At 42.5% G+C, this 23,641-nt stretch overlaps 2 protein-coding genes across 10 annotated transcripts in view; one reads left to right on the top strand and one right to left on the bottom strand.

Moving 5' to 3' along the window:
• The window catches only part of Ddb2 (damage specific DNA binding protein 2), a 26,695-nt gene extending 5,998 nt beyond the window's left edge, over positions 1-20,697 (top strand). For 4 of the 6 annotated variants that reach the window (XM_006234498.5, XM_063282966.1, XM_039104085.2 and 1 more), the window contains 8 exons: positions 372-563; positions 13,365-13,510; positions 14,812-14,911; positions 14,994-15,171; positions 15,415-15,557; positions 19,690-19,854; positions 19,987-20,032; positions 20,263-20,697. In XM_006234498.5, coding sequence (XP_006234560.2) covers positions 372-563; positions 13,365-13,510; positions 14,812-14,911; positions 14,994-15,171; positions 15,415-15,557; positions 19,690-19,854; positions 19,987-20,032; positions 20,263-20,327 — 1,035 coding nt within the window. In that variant the 3' untranslated portion in view covers positions 20,328-20,697. Of the gene's footprint in view, positions 1-371; positions 564-13,364; positions 13,511-14,811; positions 14,912-14,993; positions 15,172-15,414; positions 15,558-19,689; positions 19,855-19,986; positions 20,033-20,262 lie in introns of those variants that run through there. The other 2 variants (XM_063282967.1, XM_063282968.1) reach the window with 2 other exon arrangements.
• Acp2 (acid phosphatase 2, lysosomal) overlaps positions 19,019-23,641 on the bottom strand; it is an 11,948-nt gene continuing 7,325 nt past the window's right edge. For 2 of the 4 annotated variants that reach the window (XM_063283072.1, XM_006234500.4), the window contains exon 12: positions 19,019-21,635. In XM_063283072.1, the coding sequence (XP_063139142.1) occupies positions 21,502-21,635 (134 nt within the window). In that variant the 3' untranslated portion in view covers positions 19,019-21,501. The remainder of the gene's footprint in view (positions 21,636-23,641) is intronic. The other 2 variants (NM_001357071.1, NM_016988.2) reach the window with 1 other exon arrangement.

The raw sequence follows: 23,641 nt of genomic DNA, 5'->3' as shown, positions 1-23,641 counted from the left end.
TGTTTTACTCTGTAGACATCCTAGCTACAACAAGCATTCTCCCTCCTGCTTGCCAGGATTAGTTCACATACATTGCAGATAGTTGATACACAAGGCCAACAAAGACTTACTGCCTACGCACAAAGGAGCCAGAGAGTGACAGTTTACCCAGGACTTGAGTTTAGTTTTTATTAATGTTCTGAGACACAATCTCTGTGTAGCCTTAGCTGGCCTGGATCTCTGTATGTTGACCTGGCTGGCTTCAGTCTCACAGAAATTCACCTACCTCTACCTGCTGAGTAGTGGAGTGAAAGGCATGCACCACCATGCCCAGCTTAGGACATGAGTTTTAATTCAGGGAATCCAGATTAACTCTATTTTCTCTGTATTAGGGTCTCCAGAAGTCCTTTTTGCACTCTCTAGCTTCTTACCGGGTATTCCAAAAAGCTGCCCCCTTTGACAGGAGGACAACGTCCTTGGCATGGCACCCGACTCATCCCAGTACTTTGGCTGTGGGCTCCAAAGGGGGAGATATTATGATCTGGAACTTTGGCATAAAGGACAAACCCATCTTCCTTAAAGGGGTAAGTGGTTACGTGAGCCAGATGGTTATGCTTTAAGGCTGATTGTTGGAGGAATGGAAGGAATGTTGATAGCCAGATGATTGGGGAAAAAAGTAACTGGTTTTAAAACTTATAAATGGCAACACAATTCAAATATGTTTTTAATGATGGTCTTTAAAATATCAGAAGGTATAGACTGGTCTATAAAGTCTAGCATTCCTCTTCCTCATCTTCTCCCTCCTCCTTTTCGTCATCTTCTTTTTGAGATAGAATTTCATTGGTTGGCTTGGAATGCATTGTAGACCAGGCTTGCTTCAAATTCATAGACCTGCCTGCCTTGGCCATGCCTTTCTGTATCCCTTCCTACAAAACCTCATTTTGTCCATCTTTCCTGTGGTAGTTAATTTTTCATTACTGTGGCAGTCCCAGAGAGAAGGGATCTAAAGGAAGAAAAACAGCTGGAGAGTTTTGGCCCATGCTTGTTTGCTCTGTGGGCATCATGGTAGAAGAGGATGGTAGAGCAGTGCGGCTTATCTCAGGAGTCAGAAAGCAGGGAGAATGAATTGCAAGGGGTCTGGAGTAAGTGATTGCCTTGTCCCCTAGTGACCTGTTTCCTCTAACCAGACCCCATGCCCTATTAGCTCATTCATTTGGAAACTCACCAATGAATTAAAGCGGTGATGAAGTTAGCCCCCTCATGATGCAGTTAACCTTTCAATAGTTCCATCATCTGGAGACCAGACCTTTAATATATGAGCCTTGGGTTGGGGAGGGGGACCGTTCATTCACAAACCATAGTATTTCCCATGCTTCAGGTGTACCAGCGACTTCTGTTCCTGAAGCTGGGACTTGTTTTTTTCTCTTTGGCTAGAGTTCTCTTTTCTATAATTTTCTCATGGCTGCCTCCCACTTACAGTTCGGGTTGCTGTGTAATCTGCCTTTTTAAAAATTTTTAAATTATTTTTATTTTTGCATATGAATGTTTTTCCTGCATGTATGTATACCTACAGGAGTGGGCATCACATCCTTTGGAACTGGAGCTATAGATGGTTGTGGACTGCCAAATGAATGCTCAGAACCAAACCTGGGTCTTCTGCACAAGCAACAAGTGCTTTTAACAGTGGAGGTGTCGCTCCATCTCCTAATGTGCCTCTTGTTTATTTATTTTTGAAACAGGGTTTCACTATGTAGCTTTGGGAGGCCTAGAACTATTTAGACCAAATTTGTTTCGAACTCATAAAGATTCACCTGCCTCTGCCCCAAGAGTGCTGCTATTAAAGGCAAGTGCCATTGATCTGTCTGGTTAAAGAGGAAGCAGCCCCTGCCCAACCCAATCACTTCCTAAATAATTGCCCTGTGTCACAATGTTCCCCAAGCATTTATCAGTATTTGGAATATTGTATTTCTCTTGCCCATGGGAAAGTAATCATGGCAGCAGGGACCTTGTCTTTCTGCTTTATCACTATATCCTCAGGGCCTAGAACAGTCTTTGACATAAGTAGCTGCTTTGTATTTGTTGGACAAATGAGGGGCTTGAGGTACAACTGGACAAAGGCAGATGCCAAATGCTCTAAAACACTAAGGAGTCCCTGGGAGTTATAGATGTTGTCAAAGTCTTCATGGATGACTGAAGAATACTATTTAAATAATCAGGAGACAAGAGGAAAGGCATGGTGCTGTCAGGTATCAGCAAGACTTGAAGATTTGAAAATTCAATGTAGAGTTTATGAGGTGCCTTGTTGTCATAGGACCTTCCCTGCTTCTGTCGTTAGGCCTCAAAGGCAAGCCTTTTACCACAGAACTACATTTTTTTAAAAGATTTATTTATTTATTATATATAAGTATACTGTAGCTGTCTTTAGACACACCAGAAGAGGGCATCGGATCCCATTACAGATGGTTGTGAGCCACCATGTGGTTACTGGGAATTGAACTCAGGACCTCGGGAAAAGCAGTCAGTGCTCTTAACCACTGAACCATCTCTCCACAGAACTACATCTTGACATCCCCACTTAAGTTTTTATTTTTGTTTATTTTTGTTTTTTGGTTTGATTTGGGTTTTTACTTTTTGAGACAAGGTCTCACTATGTAGCTCTGATTGGCCTGGAACATTTTATTTAGACCAGGCTAGCTTTGAGCTTACATAGGTTTTCTGCCTCTGCCTCATGAGTACTGGAATTAAAGGTATGTGCCACAAAGCCCGACCATTTGATTTTCTGGAAAAGGGGCTCATTTTAGCCCCAGCTGTCTTTGAACTGCTATGTAGGTAAGGATGATTTTGTACTCCAGATGATCCTCCTATTCCCATTTCTCACATGGAATTATAGGTGTGCACCACCGTGCCCACCAGTCCCTTAGGGATGGTCTACAATGCTAAGGTTTGTGTCTAGTTGCCAAGGTGTTGGCTGTTTGGGAAGTTTACCTTATCTGGTTGGTAGCTGTCATTGGAGAGTTGTTCTATAAAAAGCGACTTTCTAGTTTTAGAACTAAAGTTAAAAACTCAATAGACCTCAAGAAGCCAAGCAGGTTTGGGAGCAGGGGCGGGGGGAGTTATACAGTTAATAGTAAAGAGACAATTTTCATGCAAAAATGTAAGTCTTAAATTTTTTGGAAATAAATTTTTTCTTTTTCAAATAAAGCCTGAGAGAGAGAGAGAGAGTCTGTGTGTCTGTGTCTGTGTGTATACACACACACACACACACACACACACACACACACACACATATATATATATATATATATATATATATATATATATATATATATGGTCTCTATGAGTGCTGTATGCTTTTTGTTGTTTTGTTTATTTGGCTTTTGTTTTCTTATTTTTAAGACAGAGTCTTACTATGTGGTCCTTGATTGTTTGGAACTCAGAGAGATCCACCTGCCTCTGTCTCCCAAGTGGTGGAATTAAAGGGATGTGCTACAATGTCCAGTTACTATCTTTTGAGATCAGATCTGCTAGTAATCCAGGCTGACCTTGAATTCCCTATGTAGCCTACTCCTAATTTTAAAATGTTCCAAAATGGGGACTGGTGAGATGGCTCAATGGTTAAGAGCACTAACTGCTCTTTCAGATGCCCTGAGTTCAGTTCCCAGCAGCCACATGGTGGCTCACAACCATCTGTAATGAGATCTGGTGCCCTCTTCTGGTCTGCAGGTGTACATGCAGACAGGACAGCAGTCATGCATTTAAAAAATAGTTACAAAATGGATGTAACATCAAGTACCATTTTAAAAATTATTTTTAATTGTTCTAAAATACATATAAAATATCATTTAACCACTTTATTTTATTTTTTGAGACAAAGTCCCATTATGTTGCCCTGGCTGGCCCTAAACTTCTAGGTTGGAGTGATTGCTAAATAGCTGAGACTTGGACCAACTCATTGTATTTAGCCTAACACTGGCATTAGGTAACTAGTCTCCAGTGGTTTTAAATGTTGTTGTGGCTAAATAAAGTACAGCACACATCTGGGCTTGCTCACATTCTAGCTTACTATATCTCCCTCTCGAGTTAGAGCTGAAAGAGGCAAAGTTGTGTCCCAGATGAGGCCTCTTTACTTTTTTTTTTTTTTTTTTTTTGGAGCTGGGGACCGAACCCAGGGCCTTGCGCTTCCTAGGTAAGCGCTCTACCACTGAGCTAAATCCCCAGCCCCGATGAGGCCTCTTTAAATGGGAGGTTTAGCTCATTGGAAAGTCCAGGTTAGACAGGCATGGGAGACCAGGAGTCCAGGTCTGAGATGGGTGCCAAGAAAACAAATACCAGAAGAAATTTAGAAGGAAGACAACCAAATGAGTGCTGAGGACGGGGCTGCATAGATTTCCGGCCCCTGTATCAGTGCAGGTAACAAAACAGGCGACTTTCAGGAGAGGACATTTAAATTTAAGCTTGAACAAAGAATTCCAGCAAGAGATTTTAATTTCCCCAGGAATCTAGGACATGGGAATAGAAAAATGTGGTTATGCCTGGAGGTGGTAAATAGTCTGAAATATTCTAGGGAACAGCATCATGAGGAAAAGGAGAAAGATAGCTGCTTTGAGGTAGTGCCAGACTGAGCTTGCTTTTGTTTCTGCACACTCTACCCCCACTTTTTTGTAAAGTGCTGCAGGGCTCCACATTGCTAGGCAAACTTCTTTCTGTTCCTGAGCTGTACCCTATCCTCCTATATCACCTTTTCTACATGGATAACATGTATATTATATTGTATATACTGTGTATGTATATTATCATACATGCATAGGAGTGAAGTTTCTTTCCTACACTGCCATGGAGATTAGTTTGAGCATTTGAATTTTGTGCTTCACAGGGAGCTAACTTGGAACAGAGAGAAGGTTTGCTGGTGTAGAGGACTTTGTTTACCCCCAAATGTTGATAGGAAGTTGACTTGAGAACAGTTACAGGGGAACAGTAGGGCCATGTTTTGTGATTTTTGTCATCTGATCCTGGGTTTGGTCACATTACATTTTCAAAGTGAAAATATGTCTAATGAATTTTTGTAAAATTTAAGTCTATTATAAAATTCAAGTAATAGAAGTTTAAAGACTTAGGTAAATAGCCAAATCCATTTTGAACATTTCTCGTGGGTGTGTACATTACACACATCCATTTATCTGTTCCATATTGCTGCATAATAGAATTGCTATCATAGAATTTTGTGTGTTAACTTATGTAAAGTATGTATGTTCAGGTTGGCCTTGAACTCACTATGTAGGGATGATCTTGAACTGTTTGTTTGTTTGTTTGTTGAGAAGGTTCTTTGTATAAACAGCCTTGGTTGTACTCCATCTCATTTTGTAAAATCAGGCTGGCCTCAAACTCACCAGAGATCCACTGGCTCCTACCTTCCAAACGCTGGAATTAAAGGTGAGCAGCACCATGTCCAGCACTTTCTCATTTTAAAAAACTATTTATTTTTTATTTTATTTATTTATTTATTTATTTTTGGGTTCTTTTTTTCGGAGCTGGGGACGGAACCCAGGGCCTTGCGCTTCCTAGGCAAGCGCTCTACCACTGAGCTAAATCCCCAACCCCAAAACTATTTATTTTAATTATGTGTAAATTTGAATGTCTATGCGAGGGCATCTGATTCCCTGAGGCTGGAGGTAGGCTGTGTGAGCTAACTAATGTCTGTGCTGAAAACTGAATTTGGGTCCACTGCGGGAACAGTGTTTTCTAGCCCTTTCCTTTCCTTTCCTTTCCTTTCCTTTCCTTTCCTTTCCTTTCCTTTCCTTTCCTTCCCTTCCCTTCCCTTCCCTTCCCTTCCCTTCCCTTCCCTTCCCTTCCCTTCCCTTCCCTTCCCTTCCCTTTCCCTTTCCCTTCCCTTCCCTTCCCTTCCCTTCCCTTCCTTCCTTCCTTCCTTCCTTCCTTCCTTCCTTCCTTCCTTCCTTCCTTAAATTACATTTGTGTTGTTGTATGGTTAGATACCATGGAATACGTGTGAAGGGTAAAGGACAGCTTTCGAGAGAGCGTTCTCTCCTACAACGTGGGCTCTGTGGGTTAAACTCAGACAAGTTTATCAACAGTCGACTCTGTCCACTGAGCTATCTCTCCAGCCCCCTTTCTTTGTTTTTAATCATTTCTTTATTCTTTAACTGACATATGGTAAACTGCAGTATTTGATTTGATGACTTCTACCACATATATACTATTAACCCATTACCACAAGAAAAATAATGTCTGTGTCATTTCTATTAATTTCTGATGCCTTTATAATCCATTCTTTTCTATTCTTGCTCCTGTTCTTGGGAACTACTGATCTGCTTTCTATCCCTATAGATTAATTTACATTTTCTTGAATTTTTTTTTCAAGACAGTCTCTCTGTGTAGCTCTGGCTATCCTAGAACTAGCTGTCTGTAGACCAGGCTGGCCTCCAATTCAGATCTGCTTGCTTGTCTCTGCCTCTCAAGTGCTGAGATTAAAAGCATGTGCCACCACTGCCAGTATTTTCTTTAGTAAATACTTACAACTGAAATGGCTGGGATTTAGGGTAGAAATCTTTGTGTGTGTGTGTGTGTGTGTGTGTGTGTGTGTGTGTGTGTGTGTGTGTGTGTTCTTAGGACCAAGTGTCACTGTACAGTTCGAGCTAGTCTTGAACCAACAGTCCCAAGGCCAGCTATAGTGTTAGAATATTTTACAGGTGTGTAAGGGGGATTGAACCCTGGGCCTTGTGCATGCTAAGCATGTACTTAAGCTATAACCCTAGGCCCCATTTTTTTTTTAAGATTTATTCATTTATTATATATAAGTACACTGTAGCTGTCTTCAGATACACCAGAAGAGGGCATCGGATCTCTTTACAGATGGTTGTGAGCCATCATGTGGTTGCTGGGAATTGAACTCAGGACCTCTGGAAGAGTAGTCGGGTGCTCTTAACCGCTGAACCATCTCTCCAGCCCCTAGGCTCCATTTTTTAACAATGTAAAGTATATTTTTAAAGATTTAGCTGTTTTATTTTTATACATATTTTGTTTACATATATGTATGTATGCCACATGCAGCCTGTTGTCAGGAGGTCAGAAGAAGGGGTCGGACTCCCTGGAACTGGAATCACAGATGGTTATGACCCACCATGTGGGTGCTGGGAATCAAATATGGGTCCTCTGCAAGAACAACAAGTGCTCTTAACTGCTGAGCCACCTCTCTAGCCCAATTCACCACCCTTTTCTTTGAGATAGGGGCTTTATGTAGCCTTGGCTGTTGCAGAACTGCCTGTGTAGACCAAAGTGACCTGGAACTCACAGAGAGACCCTGCCTCTCCCTCCTGGGTGCTGAATTCATCACTACACCTAGCTTCAAAGATATTCTAAAGTGTAGAAAATATTTATATGTATCTATTGTCACTTCCACTGCTCTTCATTCTTTTATGTGCTCTAGATTTCTTCTTACAAACATCTTCCTCTGTCTGAAGAAATCCCTTTACTAGTTTTTATAATATAGATTAGTTGGTGATGAAATCTTCCAGTTTCTATTTGCCTAAAAGAGAATTTTGCTGTTTTTTTGTTTGTTTGTTTGTTTTTGTTTGTTTGTTTGGTTTTTTTTTTTGGAGCTGGGGACCGAACCCAGGGCCTTGCGCTTGCTAGGCAAGCGCTCTACCACTGAGCTAAATCCCCAACCCCTGCTGTATTTTTAAGTAAGTTGTTTTTATTAGATAATAGGATTCTAGACCTTTAAATTTTAGGAAATCAATTAATTTTTTTTACATTTATTTATTGTTTGTGAGGAAGAGTACTTGAATATATGGGGATCAGAAGACAACTTGTGGGAGCTGGTTCTCTTCTCCACCATGTGGGTTCTGGGGATTAAACTCAGGTTGTCAGTGTTGGCAGCCAGTGCTTTTACCTGCTCAGATGTCTCACCAGCCCTAAAATTACATTTTAGTTTACAAATAAAAAGTCAATATATTTACATTGCACAATGTGTTGTTGGTTCATTTTTTTAGTACGTCAAAGATGTTTTTTAAAAAAATATTTACTTTTATTATTTTAGTTTTAAATTATGTACATGTGTGAGTGTGTGTGAGTGTGTGTGTGTGTGTGTGTGTGTGTGTGTGTGTGTGTGTGTGTTTCCATGTGGGTATGTGTATATAAGTGCAGGTGCTCACAGAGTCATCAGATGACTTAGAGTGAGAGTTAAAGGACGTTATAAGCTGACCAAGGTGGTTCTGGGAACCAAACTCAAGAGTACTTAACCACTAAGTCATCCAGACTCTTAGAAAGATGCTTTTTAGTGAGAGATTAGCCACTACCCTTATAAAGTCTTTATATGTGAATATTTTTTTCTTTCTGATTCTTCTAAAAACTCATGTGCTCATATAATCTATGCTCGTGTCATACATGGCACACATATGTAATGGCAGCACTTAAGGCCAGCCGCAGTCTACATACTGATTTGGAGGCCAACTAGCTACATGATATCCTGCCTCAAAAAGAAATAAAAAGAGACCAGGCAGTGGTGGCACAAGACCTTAATCCCAGCACTTGGGAGGCAGAGGCAGGTGGAGTTAGAGGCCAGCCCGGTCTACAGAATAAGTTCCCGGACAGCCAGGGCTACACAGAGAAACTTAGTCTTGAAAAACCAAAAATAAATAAATTGATAAATAAATAAATAAATACAAAAGATTGTGATGTGCTCCTTAATTTTCCAAGTTTTATCTGCTTTTTATCATTGAGCCTCAACCAATTGGTTTACAGTTGTCACCAAATTTGGCTACAAATTTCAGGCTACTTTTTTTCTAGTAGTTTCTTCCCCCTTGTCTCCTTCTCTCTCTTGTTCTCCCCTTTCTACTCCCCTCTTTCCCCATCTGCCTGCCTCTTTCTCCTGAGGATTGGGATTAAAGGCATGTACCACCATGTCTGGCCTTTTTTTTTTTTTTTAAGTTTTTATACAATATATTTTGGTAAGCCAGACAGTGGTGGCACACACTTTTAATCCCAATGTTTGGGAGACAGAAGCAGGTGGATCTCTGGATTTGAGGCCAGCTTGGTCTACATACATAGTGAGTTCCAGGACAGCTGGGGCTAGACAAAGAAACCCTGTCTCAAAAAACAAACAAGCAAGCAAGCAAACAAATAAACAAAGAAAAATGTTTTTCATGTTTTCTCGTCTCTCAATTTCTCCCTGATTCTTTCCACCTCCCTACCACCCAACTTTCTGTTATTTCTCTCATTAAAAACAAAAACAAGGGGGCTGGAGAGATGGCTCAGTGGTTAAGAGCACTGACAGCTCTTCCAAAGGTCCTGAGTTCAATTCCCAGCAACTACATGGTGGCTCACAACCATCTATAATGAGATCTGGGGTCATCTTCTGGCCTGCAGGCACACATGCAGGCAGAAAGCTGTATGATGTATACATAATAAATAAATAAAATATTAAAAAAAACAAAAACAATTAAACAAATAAACAAAAACGGGGTTGGAGATTTAGCTCAGTGGTAGAGCGCTTGCCTAGCAAGCGCAAGGCCCTGGGTTTGGTCCCCAGCTCCAAAAAAAAGAAAAAAGAAAAAAAAAAAAGAAAAAAGAAAAAAAAACCCAAGAAACACACATACCCAAAATGGAAAAATAAACAAGAAAATACAAATAAAATAAAAATATGTCCAAATAGCCAGCAGTAGTGATCACGCCTTTAATCCCAGCATTTAAGAGATAGGCAGAACTCTGAAGGCCAGCCTGGTCTACATAGTGAGTTTCAGGACAGCCAGAGCTACATAATGGGACCCTGTTTCAGGAAAAAAGATAAAAAATAAAAAGCCAAACAAAGAAAAATAAGATGAAAAGTTTACAAAAATACCATTGAGTAATTTTGTGTTGGCCAACTACTCCTGAATATGGACCGTGCCCTGAAGTGTAGTTAATATATCCAATAGATACCCTGTATATTATGAATAACCATAGTTGGGCATAGTGTTCTGTCACGGCCTGTAATCTGAGCACTGGGGAAGCAAAGGCAGGAGGACAGAAAGAGGTAGGCCAGCCTGGGCTGAATAGTCAAAACCAGCTTCAACAAAACAAAACCCACCTTTTCATTGGATGATGAGATTACAAAGATCATTTTAAAGATTTTCTCCAACTAATTTGTGCCGATTTTATTTCCTCCAATTTAGGGCAATTTCCTCACAAACATTTACACAGTAACAGTCAGTCAAAGTCTGGAAGAAGTCCATGGAAAATCTCCCAAGTATTCTCTGTGCATCTGCCTCCTCAACACTCCATGTTCACAGTCTCTCTGCCCGTCTTACTGAGACACAGCAGCTATTCTCCCTCCTAGCCTGGATATATTCTCTAAGCAATAAGCTTGCACACTTGCAGGCCACCCTCATAACTTCTCCATCCTTTCTTGTCTGCCTATTGCACGTGTATTGTAAATGCGTTTCATGTATTTTGCTCATTTTTCTAGTTCTTTAAAAGATGAGGTATGTTGGATTTCTGATACTAGCATGGCCAGAAGCAGAAATCTACATTTTTTTTTCGGAGCTGGGGACCGAACCCAGGGCCTTATGCTTGCTAGGCAAGTGCTCTACCACTGAGCTAAATCCCCAACCCCTTACATTTTTTAATTGTCACAGTTTATCTGAAGATTTAAATGTTTTTCCTACAGAGAGGCAAGAGATGGCTTGGTGGATAATGAGGATAGAATTCGAATCTCCAGTATGTGGCGTAGTAGCCCACCTGTAATGGGGGACAAATGCATGCTCAGCTGTGTCTCACCTTTTCTGCTGAGCTATCACACTGTCCCACTGTGCTCTTAGTGGCCTGGAGTTCACCAAGTAGGGTAGGCTGGCCAGTGAGCTCTGGTGATCTCTCTTTTCTTCGGACACACCAGAAGAGGGCATAGGATTCAATTACAGATGATTGTAAGCCAACAATACTGTTCTCAGTAGTGGCTACACCATCTTGCATCAAGAATGCACAAGACGGGTTAGGAGAAACCATAATCAGAATATATTATATTTTTAAAGTCTATTTTCAATAAAAAATAATTTTTTTAAAAGAGTGCGCAAGAATTCCAGTTCCTCCAAATCCTCACTAACGTTGTTCTCCATTCTTTGTGAGGTGTGGAGGTGGCATTGTAGTTTCCTTTGCGTTTCTCTAGATGAAGAGTACCTTTTCATATGTTTATTGGACATCTGTGTGGCTTTTTAGTGGATATTTGGAGTTTTGTTTGTTGTTTAGTTTAGTTATGACTAAATATGACTAAATAATATGACTTTAAAATTAACCTCTTCTCAAATTCATGACTTCCAAGTATTTCTTCCATTCTATTGGTTGCTTTTTCATTTTTGCTTCCTTTGATGCTTAATTAAATTTTTTTTAACCAAGCTTTGTTTTAGAAATGAGGCCCGAAGTGGCCTTGAACTTCTGCCTAGTGCTGGGATTACAGGCACAGGCCACCATGGCTGGATTAATTTTTAATGTTTAAACCAACATTGTCTTTTGGAACAAATCCATCCTAATCATAAGGTATTTGACCTTTTGAAATTATCACTGGATGTAGTTTGATAATATTCTTCAGAATTTTTCATTTTGTGTTCATGTATAAAATTTCCCAGTAATTTTTCTAAATTCTTTGACAGATTTGCACGTCAAGATTACATTTACCTTAAATTTGGAAATTATTCAGTCCGTGGATTGTTCAAGATTGCTACCTCCTCTTTCCTTACCTTTCTGAGTAGTTCAATCCAAAAATAATTAAGTAGGGGCAAGGAGACATTTACACAGTAGGGCGGCACAATGGCCTCAGCCCAGTTTCCAGATCCCATTAAGTTGAGATGAATGTCAGTGCAGGTAGTATCAGAATGCTTAGTAGTACGTCAGGGTCTAAACAGGATAAGGCCAGCTATTCAGCAGGTAGAAGAGAAGGATGGGGGGCAGTGGTGATGTCTTGAAATAGTGAAACGTGATCAACTAGTGGGAACAGAAGATTGTCTTACTAGCAGCAAAGGTTTAAGAGACAATGGACACTGGTTAGAATGTTCTTACAACTGGGAGTGGTGGCACACGCCTTCAATCCTAGCCTTGAGGAGGCAGAGGTATGCAGATATCTGAGTTTGAGATTAGCCAGGGCTCCTTGAGACCTATCTAAAAACAAAACCAGAGCATGCCAGTATGTTAAGTCAGTTAAGTGCTTGTTATATTAATGACCTTGTTCAAACTTAAGAGGCTGGATTGCAGCAGTATAAGAAGTGGAAATGATTTCTCTATGCCTCTGTCTTTCTTTGTCTCTGTCAACCCCCACCCCCCACCCCAATCATCTTTCAAGATAGGGTTTCTCTGTATAACAGCTCTGGCTCTCCTGGAACAGCTTTGTAGAACAGGCTGACCTCAATCAAATAGAAATCTACCTGCCTCTGCCTACTCAGTGTTGGGATTAAAGGGGTGCACCACCACTGCTCTGGCTTCAGCTCTTACTGTATTTGAGACAGTCTATCAGCGCTGGAACTATATATAGTCCTGGAACTCACTGTATAGAACAACCAGGCCTTTAACTCACAGAGATCTGCCTGTCTCTGCCTTCCAACTGCTGGCATTCAAAGTATGTGCTCCCACGCCCTGGCTTGGTTTCTTTTGTTTTCGTTTGTGTGTGTGTGTGTGTGTGTGTGTGTGTGTGTGTGTGTGTGTGTGTGTGTGTGTGTGTGTATGCCATGTGTATGGGAGGCCAGAATCGGGCATTGGATTCTCTGGAGTTGGAGTTACATGCAATTTGAGCCATGTTATGTAGATACTAGGAACTGAACTCCAAAACAGCAGTAGGTGCCCTTAACCACGAAGCCATCTTTCTAGCTTCTTAGTAATGTTAAGCCATAGGTGTTACTCCTCTCCCTTTTTAATTTGTGGGGTGTGTGTGTAGTTGAGGGTCAAACCCAGGGCCTTGTGCATACTTGGCAAGTGCTCTAACACCTCCTATACCTCCAGGCTCTTCACAGTTGTGTCACCGATGGTTTCCTGTCCTCCAAACCCCACTTTTTCTGAGCTCAAGCTCACTGTGGTTTCCAAGGGTTAAATGTAAGCTGGGAAGTGTGATAAAGTAGGCCAGCATGAGGAAGTTTTTGTGGAGTCAATAATGTTTGCATCCTAACTTGGGAGTGGCTAGGCTATTCAAATGTTTGTGTGTGTTGAAATTCAAAGAACTGTGTACCAGAACCAGTCATATTTACTAGCTCTTAATTGAAAATATAAGTCAAAATAAAGCCTTAAGAAATAGAAGTTCAAATGTCAGATACCTAAGCTGGCCTTGGTGCTGCTGCCTTAGGTCTGTGTGCCCAGACCTGGTTCCTCACTTCTGGCCCATCATTACTCACTGGCTTTTTCCTTCCTTATGTTAGATTGGAGCTGGAGGAAGCATCACTGGGCTGAAGTTTAATCATCTCAATACCAACCAGTTTTTTGCCTCCTCAATGGAGGGAACAACCAGGCTGCAGGATTTTAAAGGCAACATTCTCAGAATTTATACCAGCTCAAACTCTTGCAAGTGAGTAGTCCAACTAGTCAGGGAAATGGCTTCTAAGCTCTAGACGCAGTTTTGCTAAGATCACGTCCAGTTGTTTCTTTCACTTTGGCCCAGCACAGGGAAGACAGGGGTCTTAGCCACTTTGCAACATTCCTTTTCTTCCTTAGACTCTGACTGCTCTGACTGTGATCCAAATGGGATCACTAAGAAGGTGTTCTGGATCCTTAGCTCTCATCTTTGACGGAAGGGCTTAATTACTCCTGTAAGTTATATCCAAATTAAATTAGACCTTTACTTTCACAGGATAAATCAACAAGGTATTTCCTTAGAAAGGTATTTACAGAGTAGAGCAGGAATCATGAACTGAAGTTTAGCCACGTATGGTGGCATTTATCTTTAGTGGTAGCACTTGGGAGGCAGAGGCTGGTGGATCACTGTGAGTTCTAAGTCAGCCTGGTCCATCTAGGACTACATAGTGAGGGCCTATCTTTAAAAAAAGAAAGGAAAAAGAGAGAGGAGGTGGGAAAGAAACGAAAGAAGTGCAGTTTTATTGCCCTTCATTTTCTGGGATGAAATGGCCGTACTGTCTCCTTGGTGGAAGTGTTAACCGGTAGAAGAGTCCTCTCCTAAGAACAAGTGGCTGGAGACATGGAGCCATTTTGATTTCTAGCCAGGGGCACAATTCTGCTAAGGATGTGTAGGTGTGTGCAGTGAGTCTAAGCAGCTTGGGTATCATTCTGGGCTGTCCCACAAGGTCAAGAACAGCACCATCAGGAGATGGGACTAGATAGACTTGGAGTTCTCTTGGCTTCCAATCAGGATCCACGAAATACCTGCTTCTCGAGTCTCTTTGTTCTCACATAGTTTTCGAGAGTAAAAAGTTTCTGTGAGTATTTGATTTTTTTCCCCCTAAATGCTCAGAAGGGGACAGATGTTCACAGAGCTGAGCTGAACATTTCCTGTTTGGTCCGTCCTCTCCTTTGGTGCAAAGACTGAAGAGTGATGAGTGTTAGAATAGTAAATAAGGCTCTTCAGAACCTGGGCTGTGGGGAGCACGCTAGCTTTTGAATTTGCTTTATGGCCGAAGTTCCAGGGACTAGCTGGGGATTCTGAGCCCAGCAGTAACTGGACATATTTCTGAATTCTGTCAACTCTGTACTCTTTAACCCACTTTTTCTGCAAGGTAAACAAGGCTGAGTACCCCCGCTGGAAGTTTATAGTAAGACCCTTATTCATTGATTCAACAAATACTTATTGATGCCTGTTGGGTACTGGAGCTGCAGCAGTCTTAAAGAGTCTTACAGCACACGCTCTCCCTCTAGGGTCTGGTTTTGCAGCCTTGATGTTTCTGCCAAGAGCCGAGTGGTGGTTACAGGAGACAATATGGGACACGTGATCCTGACGAACACAGATGGCAAGGAGGTGGGTACAATGTGGCCCACTCCTCATCCCCTCACCCCTCTTTGGTTCTGTACCTCCACCTGAACCAAACTTTTCTCTGCAGCTTTGGAACCTCAGAATGCACAAAAAGAAAGTAGCCCATGTGGCCCTGAACCCCTGCTGTGATTGGCTTCTGGCCACAGCCTCCATAGATCAAACAGTGAAAATTTGGGACCTGCGCCAAATTAAAGGGAAAGACAGCTTCCTCTTCTCACTGCCTCACAGGCATCCTGTCAATTCAGGTGTGATATCCCAAGCCCATCTTTCTTATGGACCCTGGCTTTCTCACCACTGCCACCAGGTCAATGATGTCGAGGAGCCTTTCCGGCACTGACTGCCCCTTTGGGTGTGGAGTTTCTATGGTAGTTTTGTTCATAGTCCAGATTGACCTCTGCTACCCTGACCTAGAAAGGAATGGCACTTTGGAAGGTTAGGATACGAGGGGCTGAGGGTTCCTTCAGCTTAAGGGCTTTTCACTTTGTCAGCTTGTTTTAGCCCCGATGGAGCTCGGCTCCTGACTACTGACCAGAACAATGAGATTCGGGTTTACTCTGCCTCCCAGTGGGATAGCCCCCTGAGTCTGATCTCCCACCCTCACCGCCATTTTCAGCACCTCACACCCATCAAGGTGAGTGACAAGAGAAAGGAATCTGTCATTAAGGGAATGGGTCAGATCTTTCCATGTTGGGGGAAGGGTCACGTATGAAGCCTACAATCTCAAATAAAACCTTTCACTGACATAATAAAAGGCCCTTTAGCCCTTTGGCTTTCTCTGTTTCTTTTATCCCATTTCCATAATTCAATTGAGAGTTCTGTCTTTTTGAGGTAGGGTCTCCCTGACTAGCCTAGAACTTGCTACATAACAAAACTACGTTTGATCCAGTAGAGATCATCTGCTTCTGCCTCCCAGGTGATTGGTATTAAAGGCATGCACCACCATCCACGCCAAGCACCCACTGAGTTTTCTTAGTATATCTTATAAGCTAGCTTTCTAAACTTTACAGCCCAGCATTGATCTTACTGTAGGCATTTTCTATGGCCTTGAACATTTGTTCTGCCCTGTTTCAGTTACCCATGTTTCAGCTGACTCATAAACTAACCTAACGTTATTGGATTGCCTTGGAGGTTTAAGTGGTTTCTAATAATAGAAATAAGACCTTAGTTTCCCAATTTAGACCTGTTTCATCTGTAAGAGGGAATAGTATCTAACTGGTAGGGTCGTAAAGATGAGTCAGGACACATAAAACACTGACACCATGCCTAGAACTTGATAAGGACTTAACAGTTAAATATTAAATAAAACCTAGTATCCCACACACATCAAATCAAAACCAATAATAAACAATATTAAGAATTCTTCTGAAGCCAGGAATTATGGCACATGCCTTTAATCCCAGCACTCAGGAGGCAGAGGCAGGAGGATCTGAGTTCAAGGACAGCCGTGACTACATATTGAGATTCTATCACATTTCTGTCACATGCACACAAAAGGATTTTTTTTTTTCTGGGGATGTTGCCCAGTGGTAGACAACATTGGTGTGTGTGTGTGTGAGTGATGACATACCTAAATTATCAGGTGTGGTAGTATACACTGGCGATCCTAGCACCTGAGGGTAGAAGTAGGAGGTCAAGGCCAGTTATTGCTCTTGCTAGGCTGTGTGCTCTTCTGTTCCATCATATCCATTGATGACAACATCTAATTTTCTTTTTTAGCAACTACTTCCAAGCCAATGCATGTATTAATTTTCTCTTAAGTATTATTTATATAATGTGTATGAGTGATTGGGCTGAAGAGATTGCTCAGTGGTTAAGACTACTCTTCCAGGGCTGGGGATTTAGCTCAGTGGTAAGAGCGCTTGCCTAGGAAGCGCAAGGCCCTGGGTTCGGTCCCCAGCTCCAAAAAAAAGAACCAAAAAAAAAAAAAAAAAAAAAAAAGACTACTCTTCCAGAGGTCCTGAGTTCAAATCCCAGCAACCACATGGTGGCTCACAACCATTTGTAATGGGATCTGATGCCCTCTTCTAGTATATCTGAAGATAGCTATAGTATACATAATAAATAAATACATCTTTTTTTAAAAAAAAGATTCGTGTGTGTGTGTGTGTATGTGTGTATACTTTTCTGTATGTATATCTGCACACCTGAAGATCGCATCGGACAGCTGTGAGCTGTCATGTGGGAACTGAACTCAGGACCTTTGAAGGATCAGTGAATGTCTTAACCATTGAGCCATCTCTCCAGGAGCATGTATGAGTGTTTTATCTGCATACATGTTTGTGTACCATGTGCATATGTACCCTTGGAGGTGAGAAGAGGGCTTAGGAGCTCCTGGAACTGGAGTTCCAGATGATTGTGAGCTAGCATTGTAGGTGCTAGGAAACCTATGTCCTCTGAAAGAGTAGCCAGTGCTCTTAACCATTGGGTTGTCTCTCTAGCCCCTCTTCTCTTGATCTTGTCTTACTTCCTTCAAAACTGTCTTGAAGCCATGAATGGGGCACAAACTATAAACTATAATCCTAGCACTTCAGGTTGAGGCAGGATTGGAGATTTTAGGATTCCTGGGCTACACAGTATAACCCTGTCTTATAAAAAACAAGAACGGTTTTGAGATTAGGAGAAGCCTATCCAGTCCTATCCCACCAATAACAGCGAGATTTGTTTTGAGTGGTGTGATTAGGGGATGAGGGCTTTCTTTCCTTCCCCTTTCACACCAGTGACTTTATATTTAAATCTTTGTTACATGTGGAGAGAGGAATATTAGTAGTGGAGCTGCTTCAGAACCTAAGTCCTTTGGTGTTGCTTACCAGAGGCTTTTTGTCTTGTTATAGGTTTATCTCTTAGGTTAAAGTCTAAACAAGGCTGCTTAGCAATAGAAGTAAACACCTTCAATCCCAGCACTTAGGAGACAGGCGGACAGTTCTATAGAGGGAGTTCCAGGAGAAATTCTGTCTTGGTGGAAAAAACAAACCAAAAAGAAATGTGTGTGTGTGTGTGTGTGTGTGTGTGTGTGTGTGTGTGTATCTCTAGCATCCCTCCTCCAAAAAACAAGGCTGATGGAAAAACACTAAGGAGCCAGGGGTGTTCAGTGGTTAAGACATTGCCTAGCACGCACAAAGGTTCAGCCCCCAGAATTACAAAAACAAACAACAAAACAAAATGCCCAAGTTGGTATCACCTTAAGAAAATGCAAGAAAGGAGCTAGAGAGATGGCTCAGTGGCTAAGAACCATGCTGTTCTTTCAGAGGACCTGTTCAAATCCTAGTACATGGCAGCTCACAACTGTCTCTAATTCCTCTTCCAGGTGATCCAGTGCCCTCTTCAGGCCTCTACTAGGTAAACATATATAGTATACTTACATACATGCAAGCAAAACACTCACACATGTAAGAGTGGTGGTGGCGATGCATGCCTTTAATCCCAGTAGTTTGAGGCCATCTGGATCTACAGAGCAAGTTCCAGGACAGCCAGGAGTACATAGAGTAAGACACTACACAAAATCATCTTTAAAATAAAAGGTCTGAGGCCTCCTAAGGACCTGGAAAGCAAGCACGTATAATGTAGGGCAACTCACTTTTAAGTCCCCTCCTAGATATATAATAATCTACAGAGAAGTCTTTTAAAGATTAAAATCCCTTTTATTTATTAATGTTGTGTATGTGCCTTTTCCCTCATGCCACAGTAGGCAGGTGGTCAGAGTTGGTTTTTTCCCTCCCACTACATGGGCCCTGGGTATCAAACTCAGGTTATCAGGCTTGGTTGGGGTCAGATGCCTTTATCTGCTGAGAGATCTAGCCAGCCCTCATACTTGTATTGTATGTAGTATTGGGTTCTTGACCTATGAGTGGTTAAAAAAAAAAAAGAGAGAAAAATATGCATATTATGTGTGTATGTATGTGTGTATAATGCCCACATACATATATATTCATATACACACATTGTGTGTATATAATCCAGAAGAGGGCACTGGATCACCTGGAAGTGGAGTTATAGCTGTGAGCTGGCGTGTAGGTACTACAAATGAACACAGGTTCCCTCTGCAAGAATAGCGTGTGCTTAACCACTGAGCCATCTCTAGCTCCTCTCTTGCAGTTTCTTTTTTTTTTTTTTTTTTTGGTTCTTTTTTTTCGGAGCTGGGGACCGAACCCAGGGCCTTGCGCTTCCTAGGTAAGTGCTCTACCACTGAGCTAAATCCCCAGCCCCAGTTTCTTAAGATATCAAATTGGGCATTGCATTTTTGCTTTGTTTTTTACAATTCTGGGGACTGAACACCTGTGCTTGCTAAGCAAGGTCTTTACCACTGAACACCTCTGGCTCTTACAAATGTTTTCCCATCATCCTTGTTCAGACTTTTGTTTTTTCAAGACAGGGCTTCTGTGTAGACCAGGTTGGCCTATATGTGAGATTCTGGGAAGAAACATACAGTCTTGTGTATACTGTGTAAGTGCTCTGCCACAGAGCTACTCCTTAAAGAATACTTGTGTGCAGGCTAGAGGTTGACAGCAGGTGTCTTTCTCAATTGTTTTCCACCTTATTTTTGAAACTGTTTCTCACTGAACCTGGAACTCACTGATTTGGCTGGAGTAGATTTGGCAAGTTCGGAGGCATCAGGTCTCCACCTCCCAGATGGAATTCTAGGTGCATCATGACAAAATTTTTATAGGGGTTTTGGGGCTCCAAAACCAGATGTACTTGTGCCAACTGAGTCATCTTCCCTGGCTTCAAGAATATTTTACATTCTGACTGACCTCTCCATTTCCTAGGCGACCTGGCATTCACGGCACAACCTCATTGTTGTGGGCCGATACCCAGATCCTAATCTTAAAAGTTGTGTTCCCTATGAACTAAGGACAATAGATGTGTTTGATGGAAGCTCGGGGAAGATGATGTGTCAGCTCTATGATCCAGGATATTCCGGTATTACTTCGGTGAGACTTGGCACCTCAAACAGTGATGGGGGGAAGTAGGGAGTTAAGCAGCTTTCTGATCAGGACGAGTCCCCATGTACTGCCTCTGTACTGCTCTCTCCTCACTTCACACCGATACTCTCACTCTTGCAGCTCAATGAGTTCAATCCTATGGGAGACACACTGGCTTCTACTATGGGTGAGTAACTATCTCAAACTAGGTTGCAATGGAGGCTAAATCCCTGCCCAGTTCATCCCAGGGCAGTAGGCAGTAAACATACCCGGCAGACAGTGGTCTCTGGCCTAGGTTACCCATCTGGCTTTATTCTGGTCATGGCGATGCCAGTCTATTAGTTCCCCCAAGACAGCACCAACCTCTGAGACAGACCAATAATGGAAGGTGTCAGTCAGACTTCTTGTTTCTTCTAGGTTATCATATTCTCATTTGGAGCCCAGAGGAAGATGGGTCATTGAAAGACCATGAAAGACTATGAAGATGGTGTGGGACAGCAACACCTGACCCTGCCTATGGGAGCAGGTTCTGTGAGAGAAGTGGTAGCTGTTTGTTCACAGGCCAGAAGTACCCAACTCTCAGTGTGGGAGTAGGGGTGCTGGTGGCATGGGATACTGTATGGAACTAGGATACTGACATGTTACTGCTCTAGATTTTGCTTCAGAAAATTAAAGAGTAAACCAGCTACCCTCAGGGTCCCTGCTGTGTCTAGCCTGGAGACCAAGTTCATGCTAGAGCCAAGGTACTTTCCTTTTTTCTGATGTATAGTAGCAGAATAACCAGGGAATTTTTAAATTTTTATGTTCATTTTGACATAACCAATAAAAGCATATCTTTTGTATTGAGACCTAGTACTGACCTGGTAAGAGTGCTTCTTGGATGTCAGAAATGGGGAAGGAAAAAAAAAGGCACAGAACCAGCACTCAGTCAAAACCTTCATTTCCTCGGAGTTACTTCAGCTCTGTTTCGGGCCACAGTCAAGGTGTACAGTTCACCAGCTGCATTTACTTCAAGTCCCTGAAGAGTCCAGCCCAGCTGAGGGAGAGTCACGTCATGATTCCATGTGTTTCACTCCTGTGTCCTCCCACTGTCATCCAGGTGCAGCACCAGTGTCCTTCAACCTGCCTGAGGTTGACACTGACGGCAGCCTCAGTCAGAGGGAAACTTTGCTGTTGGGTGATCCATATAAAATGAGCCATTTATATGAACTGCAAAAGTACCAAGGGACAATGTCCTCCAAGCCATTTGCCAAAGATATGGGCTAGAAGACAAAGAGCAAGGCTTGGGGGAAGAGCTAGACAGATCAAGTACCAGCTTCTTCAGGGTTTGGGGTTTTTTTTCTGTTGTTGTTTTGTTTTTTTAATCCCAGGTCTTGAGTAAAACCTGAATGCTTGTCTGTATCTCAAGTCCTTAGGGAGTATAGAAGAGGCAAATCCCATTTAGAGAAAGCCAGTGTCCAACACAGTACATGGTAAACATCAGGCATGAGGATGGTAAGTCACAGGTGACGTGCGACCAGCCCAGCCTCACTCATTCATTTGGGCGTAGGTAATCAGGAAGGCTAAACCTGTCCCTGGGCTGGGATCGGCAATAGTCAGGAGCAAGGACTCAGCCCACATCCCCTAGGAGGCAGAGGGAAGGGGACTGAGTGGTTGTCAAGCATGGTCTTCCCTGTCTGCAACATGGTGGTAGCCAGGAGGCTGGGCCTGCATCCGGAAGAGGACAGTGAGGAGCAACACTATTAGAAGGAAGAGGATGGAGCCACAGACAGCCAGTGCCACAATCACCTCTGGACAGGGGAGAGGAAAAGAAAGTAACATTAGTATTCATCCAACAAATAACAGAGCACCTACCCCAAGCCAGGTACTGTGTTGACAAAACAGGGAAATAGGGGGCTGGGGATTTAGCTCAGTGGTAGAGCGCTTACCTAGGAAGCGCAAGGCCCTGGGTTCGGTCCCCAGCTCCGAAAAAAAGAACCAAAAAAAAAAAAAAAACAAAAAAAAAACAGGGAAATAGAAAGGTGGTCGAGGCAGTCTGCTCTTAGAACGAGCAAGCATTTCACGGGAATGACACATCAGTGATGCTCTATGGACAAGATACATTAGAAATCACTGAGGAAATAGGACCAGACCTGGGGGTCAGGAAGTAAAACAGATGAGAGTAGAGTGTCATGGAGTGGGGGTAGGAGGACACATCTGATAGAACAGGCTTGGTGTGCTGGATTCAGCAAGAGTATCACAGAGTAAGCAAGGGGCACTAGGAACCAGAAGACATCCAAGTCAAGCAGAGGCAGGGCAGTCACGATAGAGAACCTGGGTCTTTGTGTGTGATTAATATATATGCACATTTAAAAAAAACATGGTCTCATATAGCCCAGGCTGTCTCAAAATTGACTATATAGTAGAGGATGACCTTGACCTATCCTCCTTCCCCCTTCTGAGTGCTGGAATTAGAGGTGTACACTACCACACCCAGTTCATGCAGTGCCAGGAGTTAAACTAAGCGGTTTTTCCCATAGTTTGGTTGGTAGAGTGAGTACCCTATCAACTGGGTTATACACCTAGCCTCAAGTTATATTTCTAAAGAAATTAACTTTGCTGTCTGGAGACTGGTAGGGACAAGAATGGAACCAGAATGAACGTTAGGCTTGTGAGCGGCTCAGGCAAGAACTGCTAATGACTGGAGAGGCGAGAGCTCAGCATCTGAGAAGCATAGAATCTGCCGGTGGACTGGGTGTGGGCTATGAGGAAGAGAATGCCTAATGGTACACTGTGTGACCGTGAGACTAATGCAGCATCTATTAAGTTGACAGCTGTGGGCTGGAGAGATGGCTCAGCGGTTAAGAGCACTGGCTGCTCTTCCAGAGGTCCTGAGTTCAATCCCCAGCAACCACATAGAGGCTCACAACCATCTGTAATGGGATCTGATGCCCTCTTCTGGGGTGTCTGAGGACAGCAACAGTGCACTCATAGGTGAACTAAATCTTTAAATTGACAGCTGTAAAATGAACAAGTAGATCTGAGAAGAGATGCTGGTTCAGACACAATGCCTCATGTGACATCCATGTAGAGAGGTTTCAAGTCAGTAGCTGGGGGAAAGCCTAGCTCAGAAGTTATAAATCGGGGTTGGGGATTTAGCTCAGTGGTAGAGCGCTTGCCTAGGAAGCACAAGGCCCTGGGTTCGGTCCCCAGCTCCGAAAATAAAGAACCAAAAAAAAAAAAAAAAAGAAGTTATAAATCAAAGTCATATTACAAAAGTGGAACTTAACTTACCATGAAGATGAGGTAGGAAAGCCATGAGGTTGATGAGATCCCTTGGGAGTCAGGACAGATAGGAAAGGGGATAGGGATAAGCCTCAGGCCATTCATTATTTAGAGAAGAGGGAAAACGGTAAGGAATTTGTAGTAAGTAAAAAACTGAAGTCATGAAAACGGTTGTTACTGTTGCAGTGCGGTGGTCGGGGAGGGAATCTAGGGCTTCACACATGCTAGCCATGGATTCTACCACTGGGCTATGTCCACAACACTAAAAAAAATGTGTTTAAGGAAGAAATGGCAACTGGGCTGCTGAGGTGAGAGAAGCTGACTAAGAATTGATGATCTTGATAACAGCTTCATTGCAGCAAAAGGTGATACAAAATTGTTTAACATCAGGTCTGAAATAAAAAGTCTGAGGAAGTAAAGCCGGAATGTAGGCAACTCTTTGAAGGATCCCTCAAAGAGATCAGAGAGAAAGGGAGACTACAGAAGTGAGTCTCAGAAGTCTTTGTTAATGGGAGTTATCCAGGGGAAAAGG

Source organism: Rattus norvegicus, chromosome 3 (assembly GCF_036323735.1).
Source record: "Rattus norvegicus strain BN/NHsdMcwi chromosome 3, GRCr8, whole genome shotgun sequence".
NCBI classification, from domain to species: domain Eukaryota; kingdom Metazoa; phylum Chordata; class Mammalia; order Rodentia; family Muridae; genus Rattus; species Rattus norvegicus.
This window is presented reverse-complemented; position numbering and strand designations above follow the sequence as displayed.